This window comes from Halyomorpha halys, unplaced genomic scaffold (genome assembly GCF_000696795.3).
Source record: "Halyomorpha halys isolate HHAL.00 unplaced genomic scaffold, Hhal_1.1 Scaffold409.1, whole genome shotgun sequence".
Lineage (NCBI taxonomy): Eukaryota > Metazoa > Arthropoda > Insecta > Hemiptera > Pentatomidae > Halyomorpha > Halyomorpha halys.
This window is the reverse complement of record NW_027115142.1, coordinates 334,487-353,278: the sequence shown is the minus strand read 5'-3', so window position 1 is coordinate 353,278 and position 18,792 is coordinate 334,487. Positions and strand designations below refer to the sequence as shown.

Below are 18,792 nucleotides of genomic sequence, written 5' to 3'. Positions count from 1 at the left end.
ATCGTAAAATTTTTTACATTTAACACATCATGAATACCCCTAGTTGAGGAATTAGATATAACCATTTTCTCTTATATGTGCCTAATATGTAATTAACAGAGTATTTAATAATTCAAAATTTATATTTATTCTAGATTTTTTTTTTCAAATAAACAACCCTTTGATCATCTTACTTTTTTTATTCCTTGTCTCTTGGTCTTCTTCAGGTGTCTGACCTATTAGGATTATGCATATTTCAAGTGTCTAGGTTAATTGGAAGTTTTTGTAATGCGTACAAATTTATTTTAAATTCACAATTAAGACATTGCAATATACAATATTAAAGCAATGCATTTGATCAGCTCAGGATTAACTCCTGTTATTTCAGTGATTATTTCTGCATGAGTAAAAAACAGTATTAGTAAGCAATATGGCCACCCTTTATTTTCCCAGTTTACTGTTTCAGTATACCCATCTGATACCATTCCCTTTTTTTTTTTTTTTTTTTTTACTTCTCTCTGTTTTAATACAACACACTTGACCATGTTTGAAACCAAGCTTTTAAGAAAAAACAAAGCGTAGTCTAAACATTCCAGCATGTAATCAACATCTTTTCTTTAAATCCTTCACGCTCCCAAATCAAGACGCAATGAAAGTCTGAAAGCATAAGCACGCCATGAACTTTTTCCCGGCGAATCTCCAATCTCTCGAATATTGTAGACTGTAAATGTGTATACTGGAACTAACCACTGTGTGTATATTGTAACTGTATACAAAACAATGTATAGGTCGATGAAAATTTGGTTATTTTCATATAATCTTCTTAATATTAAATTTAAACAATATATAATAGGAAAAAAAGGGGTTAAGATAACTCGTAAATAGCAGTACTCTCAAAGAAAATACCGAAAGGACTTATAAAAGAAGGCTTCCTCTTGTCCATTAAGTGTGAAGTTTAAACGAATAAGTTTAGTTAAGTTTCCTGATAGACAAACAAAATATGGATATCACAGTGATTTGTGGCAATATTAAACTTACTTACCAGGTACTAACGCTTTCGAAATCATATCTTGATTTTTTTTCTCGGATATTTAGATATATATATTAATAGAATGGCTTTCTGGAATAGAAATCAGTTACAAATTTCAAGCTTTAGTTTTAACTCTAATATAACTATTAACTAACTATTAAATATTGCTAAACCCCCAGCTACTATATCTTAATTTTCATATCTACTTAGAGCTTAATCTAAAATTTATATTTGATGACATTACCATCATTTTAGTTTATTTATTAAAATTTCCACTAATGGATATATATGGATAACTGGTCCTCTGATAGATAGGTAAAATGAAGATTTAGAACTATTTAGAGTTAAACATAGAAGTTTAAATTTATTGTAGAATTTGTCGTTATAGAAACCTTTTATTTATTGAATTTTATCATTTTTAACTGGTCACCAAATTTCCTTTAACTTTATCGGATCCCAAAAATCTAACTATGTCGTCTCCACAATCTTCAGACGTTATTCTTGACAAAAGCAGAACTATATATCATTTAAAAATTAGTTACTTTTATTTTTGTCCTTCCACAATGGAAAAATTACCCATAGTGAAACGGACAGATTATTATGTATGCGGTACCATCACCGTCCAGTTGCCCAAATGAGGGAATTGATGATAATGGTCTGTCTTTGAGTACTCGTTAATCAAGCCCAGATCTAAACGAAAGCTCTCTTTCCAGAACAAATAATGTGTCCAATCTGAAAGATAGTGCGGTTTGTACTGTGAAGATATATGTACTTCGAACGAGAACGACACTTATATTTTTATAAATTTACTAGGGACTGATTTCAAAAGATTTCTCTTTCTGAAGTATTTTTGTTTAAATAATGTTATTTCCACGCACTCATGTGGCCGAAAAAAAAATTGGTTCAGTACATTGTTATCTAAATCTCTGGCAAAACATCTACACCGCTCAAGTATAGGACAGTTTATCACATTTCCATAATTTTCATAATGACAGCTCTAACTAGGCTTTTAATTTTTTTGATAGATTCAAATTAATTATTGCAGATTTTTTCAAATACGGTTTGTAGACAGTTTTAAAAATAATCTAAATAATTATTTTACTCATATAGGGCCCGAAGAGAAGGGTGGTATCTAAGAAAATTGAAGGTAGTCTGCTCTTTTTGGTTTTTGGAGAACCTTCACAGTTCAATTTTTCTAAGTCCCCATGTATAAAGTTTCATTGCTTGGAAGTGAACCTGATAAACTTGTTTCTGTGAAACAGTTGCAAATGGTTTCACATCTAAACTCGGCAGATTACTTCTACGCAATCAATAACATTTAATCCTCGAAACAGCATTTTTGTCTGTTCTTCTGTGTGCATCATGATATCTTGAACAGTTGGGTCATTATTTTGTTTTAGATTTTTACAACTGAATCCTAAATGAATAAAATGTGCATGTTAATAAAATGTTACAACTATATGTTAATAAAATATATGCAACATGTAAATTTTACATTAGTTATTTAATTACTTGATATAGACATGTGGAGTATCAATCCATTAATAGAACTCCAATAATATTTCTAGAAGAGATCACGAGGCTATCTTCTTTTCAGACACATAGGAGAATTATCAGGTAATGAAGGATTGAATACGAGAGGAATTCAATGGTTTAGCGGAGCCCCAAAGCTCAACTCCATAAGTCCAGATTGGCCTTATGATAGTAATATAAATGAGTTTTTTTGTAATTAGTTGGAAGTTTAGACCGTTTGTCCAGTGGGTGACGTAATAGTTTAAATCGATGTCCATTTTCTTGTCTTTTCAGTCTTGTATGAGGTTTTCAAATCGGTTGTTAGTCCAGATGTAGTCCTACTGGTACTGGTACAAGTACTTATGGGGGGGGGGCAAGTGGGCCTATTGGTCCTTTTTGCCATCTCCAAGACAAATATGGAATAGCTCTTTTATGTATCTTATACCTCTATATCGAACCTTTTTTACTTGATGAAATATAAAAGAGACGCCCAATCTATAGAGGAAGACTCATTTCTTGTGATTCTATTAGAGCCTAGAAGCCCATATCTTAGTGACGCATAGCTGTCACTACACACAGTCTGCTATGTAATGTAAGGCAGTCTCCGGGGCCTGTCTGCATAAGCAGCAGGTTTCATCATGAACTATTCTACATATCTTTAGATGTCTTTTAAGAACTCCTCTTAACAATAAGAGTTCATTTCTGTTTAGGCCTCGCAGCCACTTAGCTCTAGAGGTAGAGGGTTTAGTTATTAAAATCTTGGCCTGTCTCAGCCCAATACATTCCTTCCACTCCTGTTTCTTCCATGTCCAGTCAAGAACTAATTTTCTCTGATGTCTTTTAGAAATGCCTAGGAATGGTTCTGGTCCTATAGGAGAGTGCTCAGCCCCGTTTTTAGCAAGCTGATCATCTTTCTTATTACTTGTGATTCCCTTATGACCCGGGATGGTGCTGCCAGTCCTTTCACAGCTAGTGACTTCAGAGGATAAAGCTGCCGACAAGATGGTAAACACTTCTTCCTGAAAGATTTCTGTTTGCCTAGTGGAAAGTTTAGTTCTATTCCTAATTCTTCTATGTAAGCCCCTGCCTCCGTTAGTCCTGTCGCATCTATTTTCGATCCATCAGTGAAATAGGGCAGATAATCTCCTGGGGTTTCCACTAAACGTTGTACCGAATCCTCTACCTTTGAGTGTAGGTAACTAATCTTGGTGTCTAGAGCGGGTGTTTTATCTAGTAGTGGTGAGCGGTATTGCAATATTAGTAACTCGCTTTCCACCACTTAAGCTATTGTCGCGTGACCGATAACTTCTCTCGTCTCTATCCACTGCCTATTTTCTTTCATTCTTAGATTGGGTAATACCGCTGATGTAGTTCTAGGTACAGTATCGACAGGATTAAGTGGGGTGTTATTAAAGGATAATGAGGGGCAGGAAGTCATTATGTTTAAAATGAATTTATAAAATTAAAACATTTACCAGAATTACTGCGCAATAATTGGAGATGAAAAGGATGAATACAACGCCGATGATGCCGCCAACGTAGCCTAGCTGGCTGAAGGCTACTGGGAGTGCCAGTATCCCAGTGCCCACTGTGGCCCGGAACATATGCACCAGGCCGTCCAAGTAACTGCAAATCATTTAATATATTTTATCTGTTACTATTCTACTTCAGAAAAAAAAAATATTGGTAAGCATGGATTTCATAAAAATATAACCATCCTCTATATCTCTATATATAGTATTCACATTCTGTTAAAGCCGCCTCAAATTGACGATGTCTTTTTGTAGGAAAGCCTTAAAAGAACAAAAAAAAAAAAAACAAGCTGGCTTGGAATATAATCATTTTTTGGCTAAGCTAACAATTAAAAAATAAAGTAAAATCAAAATAAAACCTTCCTAAATAAAATAATGAACATAATTACAAATAAATGTGTCTTTCAAGATAAAATAAAATGAAATGAAAGAATAGACAAAATTTACAAAATTAATAAATATAAAATAAATATTTCTGATTGACTTCGATGAGTCAGAGACGAGATTACAAGACTTTCACAAATCAATTATCAAAATTGGCGTTACCACATTCACTACACCGAGCCTTTTATATATCAACTCAGTATAGTGAATACACAAAAAATACGTATCGCCTTCAATTTTCTTTGTGTTCTGAATCTTGTAACTGAATATTTGGAGGTATTTGACATTCCACGGTATTTTGCTTATCTTTCTGATAAATTATCACGACATGCTTCGATCGACATCGAACATCGAAACTTTCTAGTATTATTCAATGTCAAATAACCCTGAGATCAAGATAAAACATGGCAATATACTACAATTCTGTCCTGATGAAACATATAAAAGATAATTAATATTAATAAGCAAATTATAGGGCAAAAAACGTTTGCAGGTCAAGATCGTAATATAATTAATTCCGTCACGTTTCTAAATCTGTGGGGATAAATTTATAATTTGATTTGACATTGAATTGCCATACATATACTCAAGACAACAAGAAATAGTGTTCGAGATAGTTCTTGAAACAAATACCATTAATGTACCTAAATTTCTTATTTCTTAAAATTTATTTATTGATTTTATAATAATAAATACAATATGTATTATAATAAATACAACCAGTAAATTTTATGTTTGTTATATAATAGCATAATACACACATGTGGAGAATCTATCCATTGATGGAACTCCAAAGTTTAAAAAATAAGCTCATATTTTATTTACTACGGCTTTTAATATTAAATTCGCAATACAACCTTGACCATATGCATAAAATAATAAAAACAAGCGATTTTTTCAAAGAAACCTAAACAACGTCATTAACTTGGAAAACCACATTGATTGTCACAGACCGATTGCTATGTATCTAGACATTTTCGATCGAACTGAATGCTATAAAAATCGGTTCTGATTCTTGTTATATTTCATACAAGACATGATGTATGACAAATCAGCCATTTTACTTAGAAAAGAAGCTTAGCAGATCAAATAATCAAAAATACACTATTTTTAAAGGGAGATTACATCGAAAATATTAGGTGTATAAAAAAGGTGAAGTTTTTTTGGTAGTAGCCTTTTTGTGGGTATTTTTGTAGAGTTTTAATACTTCTTAATTGTTTACATAAAATATTTTTTCTAGCATCAGGATGCATTTTTGTTTTCAGTTTTTATCGGGTGCCTGAAGTTCACTTACTATTCATCAGGACTTGATATTACCTTCATTTGACATCAATGAACAAGTGTTAAGAAAAAAATTATATTGAATTTTGAGAGTATTTTAACTGAAATAGTTATAAAATGATAATATTTAAAATTAAAATAAAAACCAAACGGAAGATTGGAGGAAGAATTTTGAAATAAAATTCTTTTTAAATTTTTAATACAACGATTCGTTTTTATAAACGAAATGGTTAAGTTCATGTTCTATAAACGAATATTTATATTAAAAGACCTAGTTTTTAAATTGGCCTTACTGCTAAGAGAGAAAGGATAAAACAATAAAAGGAGTTTTCCTTTCATTTGGAATGAAGAGTGACTGAATTCCTGAGGCTGGTTATTGTGTCCATATTGCCAATCACTTTACTCCACCTCTAACCCCAATGCTCTTAGGTGTATTCTATTATGTTAATCATGAAAAATTTGATATTTCAGAACCAATAATAAATTTTGAAAATCGTGGTGAAAAACTTTACATAAAGAATTACTATATTTAAAACCAATATTAGTGTCCCTGAAACTAAGTGCGAAGAGCTTTTCGCAATTAAAAATTCCAATCTCATTCCCTGAGAAAACCTAACACTGTTTTGTTGCCGAGGTGTTTTAATTTTAATCGTGCAAAACGAGATTGTGGTCCATAGACACGGTTGCTCCAAGATCTGAAATAAGTTTAAATATAATAAAAGAAAATGTAAAAGAAATAATGATATACGCTTCATCTCAAAAATACATTTATGAATTTAAAACTGATACGAAAAATGAAAGGGATATAGAAAGGTTAACAAAAAAATACCCTCTCAGCTGATAAAGCAAAGTGTATTTGATAATTTAATTTTACAAATAAAAATTGCTTAATATGAACAAAGGAAAAATACTAAAAAAAAAAAATCTTAACAACTAATGAGGTTTGACGCTGGAGAAAGCAATTCCTACATACGGAATAAAAATAAACAAACTGGAACAGATATATCAACATAGAAAAGATATAAAATCAGTCAATAAATCATAAATAATAAAATTCTGTTATAAAAGTTGTTATAATAAGTTGGTAATCCTACTTCCACCAAGGTTACTTCGACTGATCGATTATTATAGTTACTCAGGGGTCGATAACTGCAAATATAGATCGATATACAAAATTATCTTCTATCTTAGTCACTAGTTAACTAATATAATCACAATGTGCAAATATCCTTAACGTTTAAGAGTGTCCACTAACAGACATTTATCACAACTGAGAATTTTGATTTTATAACGCCACAGAAGGTGATCATAAGCAGAAATTTTAAAAGTCAATATCGATGACCTTAATAAATAAAATACAAATTTGATTCAGGAACTTGAAATAATGAGATAATTTGGTTTCAAATAAATATCAGGAGAAGGGCCATCCCTATCTTAAAATATTTATATCTAAAATAAAATCCTTGATTTTTTAATTATGTAAAATAATTTATTGATGTCTAGTGAATGTGGTATCAAATGATGTGATAAATAAGTTAAAAGGTATCTCTTTTAATAAATATTTCGAACACAGTTAAATCTAGCCTTAACTTTTTTATATACTAAATTAAATCCTGTTTTTTTTAAAACTTTTATACACATTCTCAGTAATACCAACTAAAGGTTATATCAGAAGTCCTGATAGGAAGTGAGCTTAAGTCAGGCATTAAAAAAACTTAGAGTACATGCGTCTTTTATTTTTTCACGAATTATCTGGAACATGGTCAACCCTAGCATGAATTTTTATAAACAAAATCAAATCCCTTCTTTTTTCATTCTTTCTATTGGCTCAGTACTCAATGCATGTGAAGATAATACCAAATTATTATATGAAATAAATTTAAAAGTTTTAAAATATGCCTCATTTTTGCACCACTGGACTTAACTTCAACTTACGAGATATTTAATTGAGTTGTAAGTCAAAGTAAAAATATCTATTCATTAATTATTGCATGTTTTAAAAAGTAATACATTAGGAGCTGTTTCCACAAATATTTCTTTCAGCCTAAAACAAGTAAAAACATGTCAGGTGTAATAATCAAATTCACAAGTATTGTAATATAATGATAATCACAATCACAAAGATGGTAAAAAGTTAAGTCCTGGTAATGGAAACAGTATAGAGAAACAAAATAAACAGTAAGTGATTAAAACATCGGTTTGGTAAATTAAGATGCTAAAATTGGATGTTTTAGTTGTTATATTCCTTATATTGGATTTTCAACAATAAAAATTTTAGATAAGAAAAGTTTATAGGAAAACTGATTACTAAGTCTTAGACAATTTACTATGTTGGATAAGAAAGAAGTCCTGAAGAGTTGAAAAAAGGGCAGCTGAAAAAAAGGTTTTTTTTTTATAGAAGTAACTCAAACAGAGTTAGGGTTGCCAAAACATTTTTATAATCAAAAGAACATCGCTTCTTTTTTAAATTAAAAAAAAAATACCTGGGCTCCCGAATCCAATAACGATATGTAAAAACACCGAACCGGGCACCACATCAGCTAGTCAGTTTTTATATTTAGTTGTATCAAACTTAAATTCATTTGTGTCAACATAACTTCATTTATTTTTGTTCGATGCTAGTTAAATAGTTTGGGATTGACTCAAATCAAGATAAAAAAAAATATTTATGTAAGAATTTTTAATAGGCATCAAAAAGAAGCAATATTTAGTTTTACCCCTAGCTGATCATTTGTGACATTTGTGGGGTTAATTCTACAGATATCTAGCAAGTGTAAGAGGGTCAAATTTACATTTCATGAGTACACTACGAATAAAAAGTTAACCCAAAAGGCCGCATGTGAACCAGAATTTCAGTTTTGAGATGCAAAAGTGATCCCTTAACGTTTTAAGTATCCTCCGAGGCGCTTGAAAAGAAGATGGCCTCGAGACCTTCTAGTGCAAAAATGTGATTAGAGTGCTAGCACTGGGTAGTTTCTCTTCATGCCTATATCACTCCATTTTTATATTACATCAAATTTACTTTTGATGTGTTTTTTTGTAAATATAGTTGTAAATTTTTATAAATAAATAGAAAAAAAAATTAAGGCGAAGAAGTAAGCCTCCAACGTGGTCTCGTATAAATTCCATCTGGATGCGATCCAAACTTTTAGAGATAGAAAGCGGATCTTCATCACAAACTACGGCTGATCTCTCGCTATAAGTACTATAAGATTCTTTATACGCATTCTTTATACGGTTTATACAGCTGACATCCCAACCCACCCTACAGTCCTAACAACATACGCTGATGACACATGTATACTGCTGTAAACAACGACCCTACTAATGCATTACAAACACTACAGGCACACATAACATCTATTGAAGAATGGTGTCAAAACTGGAGAATTAAAATAAATCCTGACAAATCCCACCATCACCTTTACTCTCCGTCGTAAACCTCTATCCTCCTGTCCTACAGTATCCTTTCTAAATACTCCACTAACGCCTGTTGAATAGATTTGATACTTAGGACTCCATCTTGACAAGAGACTTACTTGGAATCCACACAAAAGAATGAAACGACAAGAAACTGCTCCTAGATTTCGATTGCTACAACACCAACTTGACAAACAATCTACACTTCCCATTCAAAAAATTATTATACACTATGATAATCAGACCAATTTGGACATATGGAATTGAACTCTGGGGCTCTACCAAACCATCAAATTCCCCCCGCATCCTATCCTTACAATTCAAAAATCCCCTTGATGCTCCTTATTACGTTACAAATAAACTCAAACAAACACCTTAACATCCCATTCGTTGCAGATTTGGCCCAAAACAGATGCGTCTTTTCATTTCAAATTTCTTACCCATCCTAACCCATTAGTTCTTAATCTCTGATCTTTAACAATCTCTGATAATCCTCCGAGGCGTCTGAAAAGAAGATGGCCACGGGACCTTCTAATTTAAATTAATTCTTGAAGTACCACCAATGGTTGGTTCCTTCCCAAGATTTTCAAGTGTTTGGAACATTCATCCAATTTACTTATTGTATTTATTATTTTTTAAAGTTGTAAATCACATCAAATAAATTTAAAAAAATAAATAAATAATTTTTTTTCCCTTACAGATATAATTAATATTTGGGTAACAGTACTACCTGTTAACTTTTATCAATAAACTTGAATTAAAATGGAAATTACATTAAAACAAGAGCAACAAGAATAATTCAATCTACAAAAGGATTTCACTGAGACAGATAAGCTACTATTTTAAATTAGTTTGAATGCACAAATATCTTAAGTTATCGTAACAATAAAATTACACAAAAATTTAAATTATTAATCTATTTTTTAGCTAATTTCAAATAAATGAATCTTAAAATCATTTACTTCCCATAAAACAAATAAAATGTATTTTATAGTAGGTATCATTAATATGTAAATAGCTAACCACTCAATTGAAATAGCTTTTCACTCAGATGAAGGTGAACACCTTCAGCGATTGAACACCGTGAAGGTTAATATAAAGAGGAAATAATCCACCGATTTCCCTGTTAATAACTTGCTTGTTACGTTCCATCAAAGAATTATATTTTACTGAAAAACAATTATTCTATTGTAACGGTTTTACAATGCTACACGTTCACTAATACCGCTAAAGATAAATGTTACCTTGTAGAATGTGAAGCTATAAAACCACACCTTTTTAAATACCGTGCAGTTGTTGAAAATCGAAAACTGTTCTTTACAGAAACTTGTTTCTTCTTTAAAATATATATCATTTATAAAATTTTACTATTGATATAGAGGGTATTGTCTATCCCGGAAACGAAAAAAATAGGTTACTCACATAAGAAATAAATAATGAGAGAAAATAAGTTTCCCACATATATAAACCAAATAATAGCTATTTTGTACTTTTGTGGAGAGTCGGAGGATTGGTGATGTCTTTTCGGGTTAAATACTAAATACTCAGTCCTATTTAGAACCTGAAATATTTAGTTTATTCAATACAAAAGCAAGGCAATTATCCATGCATTAAAAACTAAACATCTAAAATACATTATGTACGTTATTTGATTTAAAGAAAGGAACATTGTTTCTTTTATTAACTAAACTCAAATTTTAAAGATTTTTAATTATATTTTTTTAAAATTTAATTGAAATAATACTATGTGCTACACTCAAGGAAAGTTGTAATGAGGGTTGTAGGTATCCAATTGCACCATACATACATATTAAATAAATATAAATAAAGTAAATAATAATCATAAATGACAAAATAAAACTAATAAATGGATAATAATAATCGTAAACTAATATATGCACATCTCAAATAAATATAAGCAGATAAATTGAGTAAAACATTTAATATTTCTATTACAGATTTTTTATATCATAAAGACTGAACTATCATTGAACTCTTTTGTGTAGTTAAAAATTGTCATATTCAAGTTTTGAGTTGTATGATTATAATAAACATTAGATTTGCTTCTTTACTCATCTATGGTAAAATATAGTCATGGAATTGTTTTAATAAATTTGGATAAATAAAGTAATTATTTTATTTTATTATTTATTAAAATAATAAACTCCAGTTAATATAACGTAGAGCAAACCTTAACCTGTATTGTGGTTATTTTCCGCAGGACGGTGGTCCTATCAATCAATGTTTGGTAATATATCCTAAGTATTGTTAATACAAATATCCATATTCTAAATATAAAATGATTTCGATATTTGAAGGAAACGTGAGAAGCATAACAAATTGTTTAACAGCCAAAACTTTAATAAACAGATAATAAAAAAAAAATAATACTAAGCTTGACTACAGATTGCTCAAAACATTAATAATTAATGTATTAGCAACATTTAAACAATAATCATACCGCCAGGAAATACACTACTTAGCAATATCGAATTCTATCGAAGCTATAGTTTTGGCGCTCGTTTTGTTTCGGTCGCGACATGCCTGTACAGACGCGTTAAACCCGTCCCAGTATGCACCTTACAAAAATCATTTCTTTCCAGGCATCTGTACCTGTAAACATTCAGAATGATCCTTGTATAAATACGTGCATACACACAGAAAGTAAAATGATTCGTCGGAAGACTCAGGCATTTTAGTACAAGAGCCCAAGAGGAGAAAAAAGGCAATTATATCACCCCAATTTTTGATTACTTTAATGAAAACTATGTACAAATTAATAGTGAAATTTTATGAGTCTGGCAAGTATAGGTAGGGGGAATAAAAAATGGCGGCTGTCTAAGCGATAAAAAAACTAATTTTTCATTTGGAGCTCTATGTCTTAAAAAGTAGGAACAACACAAGAAAACCTAAGAGAATGTCATTTAAAGAAGATTGAATTTGCTCTAATAGAGTTATTTACGTTAAATAGTTTTCGAGATATAGCTTTTTAAAAAGCAACATTTCATAAAAATGTTGTATGGGATTTATTGAAAGATCAGTAGTTAGTGAATTTATTTTAAAAAATTTATATCTCAAAATCATTTGACATACAGATGTCTATTAGCACTCAAATTAAAGCTAGTTTAATGAGCTATAAAGTAGTTTAAAAGCTATATCTCGAAAACTATTGGACGTAGACAGCTCTTTCAGGGCTAATATTCCAGAAAATTTACCCTTCTTCAAATAATGTTCTCTTAGATTTTCTAGTATTGTTGGTATTTTTTAAGATATAGAGCTTTGAAGAAATGAAAAATTAGTGTTTTTTTAAGGTTTTGTAACAGCCATCATTTTTTATTCCCCCTACCTATACTTGACAGACTCATCAATTTTGACTAGTAATTATATCTAGTTTTCATTAAAGTAATCGAAAATTGGGGTGATATAACTGCCTTTTTTCTTCCCGGCTCTTGTACTATTTCGTTCGGATTTGGAAGACGCCCACTTAACGGAAACTTAATAGTCATTAAATTCAACTATACAAGCAACCCCCTCCCCCCAATGTGTCTCAGTAGATATGCAAGATTATTTTGTTTTTTTGAGCCTGATGGGTTATTCCCACAGTCGGTTTTTTTCAAAATGATTTTTTTTTTTAACGTTAAACCATTTATGAAAACTTGTTTTTAATGACAAAAAAGTAGTTTCATGCCGTACTTTTTCGTGACCACAAACACTTCGTTGAGGTCACGTCTCTTACAAAGTATTTTAATGGTAATGGTTAGGTATAGAGGAAAGTGCAGGGGGAATCCCCCGAGTTCTGACATGCCCCGAAAAGGAGGACCTTGGTTTTGAGTGTCTATTAATATTGAATGTGAGCTAGTGATTTGAGAAGGTATAAACAAAATTTTAATTGTTCTAAATGAGGATTCGTTAAGCAGTTTAATTAGTGATTGTGCCCACTGAAAAATAAAGCGGTCTATTTTGGAATTTATGATTCTAATATGAATCACTATTTCTACTAAGGAACGAAACGCTTAATTATATCCTTACGTTGATGTAAAGCTAATTGAATTTTAACTATTATTTCATTCATTTTAATTAATTCTTAACCATGGTCGAAGTTTAGTACCTACTAGAAAATTACTAAGAACCAAGGTTTTGAGGTAAGTTGCCCATACATGGCCTACGTAAGGTTTGTGCAACTATAGACCGCTTAATATCCGATCAGTTGGCCTGAAATTTTGTCTGTAGATATGATTTCAAAATAAAATAAGGAAATCTCATTAAGTTAAGGAGGAATATGAGGCATTAACCCAAATGATTATTTATGGCCTATTGATATACCAGGAGTCCCAAATATAGCCTATACTGTCAACTATATTTTGCCTCCAAGGAAAAATCAAAATTAAACTTTAACACGATTCAAATCGTGTTAAAAAAATTAGTTACAGTTATAAATAATATATAATACGTATATGATATAAAATATCTAACTTACGTTGTTCTAGGACTCGTTGGTGGTTCAGTGCCTTTAGTGCTTTCCACATCGTCATTGGTCTTTTGTGGTTCAGTGCTTCGTATGCTTCTTATGACCGATAGTATTTTAGTTCTGAAAAAAAAAAAAAAAAATCTGTGAGATTACAAAATGTTATTTGATGGAAAGAAAATAGGAAAATGGAAGAAACTGAATTACGAATAGCAAGAAGTGATCTTTCATGAATGTAGCAGTACCGGATTTGTTACCTCATGAATAATTCTTAGTGGTGATGCATTTGAATCACGAATTTCTTTGTAAAATCAGCTCATCTTTTTTGTGCCTCCACAAGCACGACATACGTTTAAAAAGCCATCAGGATTGACAATATAATTAGTTATGTTCATCATTTAGTAAATAAAATTTTTAAAAATATACAATTTCAACAGATACATAAAAAATTACCACAGAATCACAATGATTCAAAGTCCGGAAATAGTTGGATAAATTTCGAATTAATAATTTAATTTTTCGGTGAGGTATTTTAGAAGTAACGGACCTTTAAAATTTTAATACACACTGCTTCCTAAGATCATGGATACAAAATCAACTGCGTAACGAATTATTATTTTACTCTAAAATATTATGTTTCTCACAGCCTCTCATAGATATAAGACTAGATAGATCGAATGAAAATTAAGAATGAAGGGATTCTTTTTTAATGAAATTGAAGCAGACGATTTTGTTTGGATGAGGCCAAGTTAAATTGGCAGAGGAAGACGTTTTAGAACCATTCTTCTACTCGCATGTCAGCGAGCGGTCAATAGTGGAGAGTACACAACTGTCCTAAAGATATTACTTTGCTGTTCGTAGAACTAGCTTAGAATTTGTTTCTGCCACTACGAGCTGATCCCAAATATATTTTTCCATTTCCCCACAAAATACGTTATAATTATTAAAATAAAATTTAAATAGTTCCACAATTAATTAAAAACTCTATTAATAGAGTATTTTAAAGTTTCAATTATTTATCCGTTATTTTCAATTTGTTGCTTATTACTTTCAATTTATTATTGGCACTCGGCTGGAAAAAGTTTTGGTCTCTTAGGCATATAATGAAGGGAAAAACAAGATTTGATCTTATAAGGCTGGTGTCGGATTTACATAATCCGAATTTTTCGGTTCTTTTTTGAATTATTATAAAATTGGGGTCGGGGGTCTCATTTTCAGATGCCCCCCTTGCCGCGGACACCGGAAGACTCCGAAGACGCCGCCCAAATTATCTATCGTGGCATGCAAGATAGAACCTGGCCTGCCCCTACCATCACACTAGAGTCGAGGACTTGCTGCCCAGTCCGATCGAGACAGACCTATCTTTATTTCTGGCACCAGGCGAAGACATATTTCGCCCATCGCACACCTTGACGAGGAAAGCGACTAGAAGACGTCACCGCGGCGGCGGCGAAGGCGTTACACATCAGATTAGCTATGTCCTAATATATGAGATCACTCCATGTTCTTTTATTATCTTATATAATCCAAATAATTATTCAATTAACACACTAACCACAATCTGCCCCTCCAGGGAATTAATTCTTGGTCTTATAAAATATATCCATATTCATAATCTGAAAGGTCTCACAATTTCCAACCACCTCTATTCCACAATAATTTATTATAATTTAAAAATACAATCGGGGTACCTGAAGTACAGCACGAGCAGGTCCCGAAGTAAACAGCTGGTCTTCGATAGATGCATTAGCCCAGTGGTCACTTATGGATGCCAAGCGTGGTCACTGACTATAGATCAGGAAAGAAAATTACAGGTGTGGCAAAATAATATTGAAAGAAGCATTGTGAATGTGAGGAAAAGGAATCGAATAAAAAATGCTTGGATCTAGAAAGAAATAGGACTCACTGAAACACTCAAGATGACAAGATTGAGCAAATGAAAATGGGCAGGGCATCTTATTCGGTGTGAAGATGACAGATGGTCAAAAATTGCCACAGAAAGGACTCCATACGACCTTCAAAGAAGAAGAGGACTTCAAAAGAAAAGATGATGCGATATGTTCAAGAGAATGCCAGGACCCCTCTGGTGGAGAGCTGCTAGGGGCAGGGACGTCTGGAAGGAGAAATGGAAAGAACTCGCCTCCCAATAGGACTGGTCACCCCGAGAAGTGCTCACTATGACTCCCGAAAGGGAAGGCCTATGCAGGAAAGATACAGAAAGATGGAAAGAAAATTGATAGAAGTTAATTTTTTGTCAACTATTATATATATAAATTTATTTATTTCTTTTTTTTTTCTCTATATCTTCTTTAAATCTTTATATTTTATTTTGTATAATTTTAATTTATTACATAAATAAAAGGCTATTTCATTTCATTTCATTTACTTTCAATTTATTAAACACCTTTAATTTCTTATGTCTTTTCCTCCCTCATGAAAATCACGAAAATATCTTTTTTCTATTTTTCCATTGCAACTCGCATACAATAACTTACCACTTCTTACTAATAAATACTTAACTTATTATCTTACTAATAAATACTTGACTTACCACGACTTACTAATAAATGCATACTAATTAAAAACAACCTAAGGTTAAATCTAGTTCATAAAGCTAATGCCGATTCATAAACATTATATAATACGTATGCGATCAGAGATTTATCATCTGCTGCACTTCTGTGAGCCAAAGAAACCGGTTTAAGATCCCAGAGAGTTTAGGACACTGACCTGCCCAACTTGGATATGCTTAACTGTTCTTTAACAGGCCAAGGGGAAAAAACTCGCATTCCTTCTTATCACGTCAAGTAAATAAACAATACAGTGTCTCAACTAAAAATAGAAAGGATGTGGACCTCACTTTAAGATGAAGGATATCTGCATAGAGATGGTATTGCTTTTTCTGGATTAACCTATATGAATTTTAACATTTATATACAAGAATAATATTTGTATGTGGATGTACCATGACCCAAATAAAGCATACAGAATGTAAACTGGGTTATCGAATGCAGAGTTGTTTTCAAGGATTCAGAATTGTGATGAATCAAACAAACACTGACTATCAAGATTATTTTAAAGCTTTATTGAAAAGATAATTGTATACCATTAATGTTTAAAATTGATTTCGGGCATATGGCATCCGTGGCTGAATTTAATATTCGACATCTATTTCGAACAAAGAGTAAACATACAGCAACTATGAGTTTATAAATTGGCTGTCAACAGAAACAGTGTTAATAATTTAAAAACCTCTTTTAGTAAAATCCTGTGAAAATAGATATGTATACCGCCAAACTAGTCGTCAGACCAAATGTACAATACGATTAATGGATAGTTAATTGGGTAATTAGTAACGAATTATTTATATTTTCATAATCTTATATAAAATCGACATTATAATTATAATAATCATCAATGATATATAACCATGATTTAATTATTCCCTGCTTTATCATTTTAACATTATCTATTCAGCATAACTTTCTTCTTCTTCTAGCTTGCAGTCTCAGTCCATCTAGCCCACCTACCCCTGTCCCTGGCAAGTCTTCTCATCTCCAGGATGGTGCGCCCTCTTGCTGCCCCTAGTTTTCCAATGTATTCAAAAGTACATGCACCTTGGTCTGCCACGAGGCAGTTTTCCTTCCGGTCTTACTTCCAAATACCACCTGGCTGTTCTAGTATCGTCCATTCTACAGACGTATCCATAACATTTTAGTTGCCGCTCTTGCATGGTGTCGCGCACAAATTTCTGACAGACTCTTTCCTGGTCTTACCAACTCCTTCGGAGGAATCTCATTTCTACAGATGTTATCCTACCTACGTGCTAGTCGAGGGCAGTCCAGCTTTCAGAGCCACACAGGAGAACTGGGAGGAACAGGGATTTAAATATCCGTAATTTGACATCTCTACTTACTTTTTGCTTGTCTATAAGGGTTTGGAAATCTGATGGTACACTCCATTGGCCTTCTCCACTCGATTTAGAACCTCCTGGTCTATTTTACCATCTTTACTTATAATGGTCCCTAGATACGTATAAGTATTCGTAAGTTCTAGGGGTTCACCATTACACAAAACCCTAGACTGCGTTTTCTCTTCCGACACGCATGATTTTACTTTTATTAGAGTTTTGCAAGCCTCTTATCTTCAGTTCCTCATTCCATTCATCCAAGTATGTCTAAAGAGCCTCTTCATAGTCAGCTATCAGTAAGATTTATATACGTTTGAGCCAGTACTGGAGTTAGGTTCCAAAAACCTATTAGTGCCCTTGGGCATTTCCTTTTCCACACCTTCCACATCTCATCCATAATGAGGACAAATAGTAGTGAGCTTAGGCTATATCCTTGATTTAATTCCTTTGGGTCTTGGTAAACTGATTTGATTGCACTCACCAAATTTGCTGGTACTCTTCTTGTTATTATTGATTGTTCAATATTACCAAGCAATTTTAACAGTTAGTAATCAAATGCAATGGATTTTTACTCTGAAATTTTTTTAAAGTGATATCTGGTTCGGGTTCAGCGGTTGAGAATCACCAGCTGTAAAAACGTAGCGTATAAACACTATTTCTTTCAATAGTCTGAATAAATAGGAAAAAAAAAGAAGGACAAAAAAATTCTAATGAGTAACTTGTAAACATCAACATTTAAAAATATGTGTGTAATTTTCATAAACATTATCATAACCAAAAACCGCAATTTGGGATGATTATACAATACCGCAGAAGAAACAACTTAATTTTTTTTACCGGGACTAAAATATTTTGACGAGCACAGGTTGTTAATATGTATCATTTGTTTTAAATAATTTTTTTTTGTGATCTTTATATAGCTGAGGGATAATTTATTTAAAAGAGATTTAACTTTCATGAGATGTGTAGGAATGATAAAAGCCATTCCAATCTGTCTCTCTAACTATTTTTGACTAAATATTAATTAAATAATAGACATAGATTGCAATATTTGAAATCAAAAAAATATGTTAGATTTTATGTTCTTGTTTATCTTTCGGTCTCTTTGTTATTTATTCGTTTAATCTTTTTGTTATAGATGTTCAAAACTTGTAGGAGATCAGATACATATTTCTAGATTTGTTTAGTTGTTATTTTTATTTTCGTTTTGCTATTTATTGACAATCCTGGGTATTATTAAGGTGTTTCGTCATCTGCCCCTATACCTGGTCAGGGTATC

General features: G+C 31.9%; 1 protein-coding gene across 2 annotated transcripts in view; it reads right to left on the bottom strand.

Moving 5' to 3' along the window:
- LOC106682380 (proton-coupled amino acid transporter-like protein CG1139) overlaps positions 1-18,792 on the bottom strand; it is a 59,775-nt gene that overhangs the window by 23,434 nt on the left and 17,549 nt on the right. The window contains exons 1-3 of one of the 2 annotated variants that reach the window (XM_014423193.3): positions 15,295-15,391; positions 13,616-13,726; positions 3,997-4,147 (exon numbers count right to left, since the gene is read on the bottom strand). In XM_014423193.3, coding sequence (XP_014278679.1) covers positions 3,997-4,147; positions 13,616-13,726; positions 15,295-15,350 — 318 coding nt within the window. In that variant the 5' untranslated portion in view covers positions 15,351-15,391. Of the gene's footprint in view, positions 1-3,996; positions 4,148-13,615; positions 13,727-15,294; positions 15,392-18,792 lie in introns of those variants that run through there. The other variant, XM_014423194.3, reaches the window with a different exon arrangement.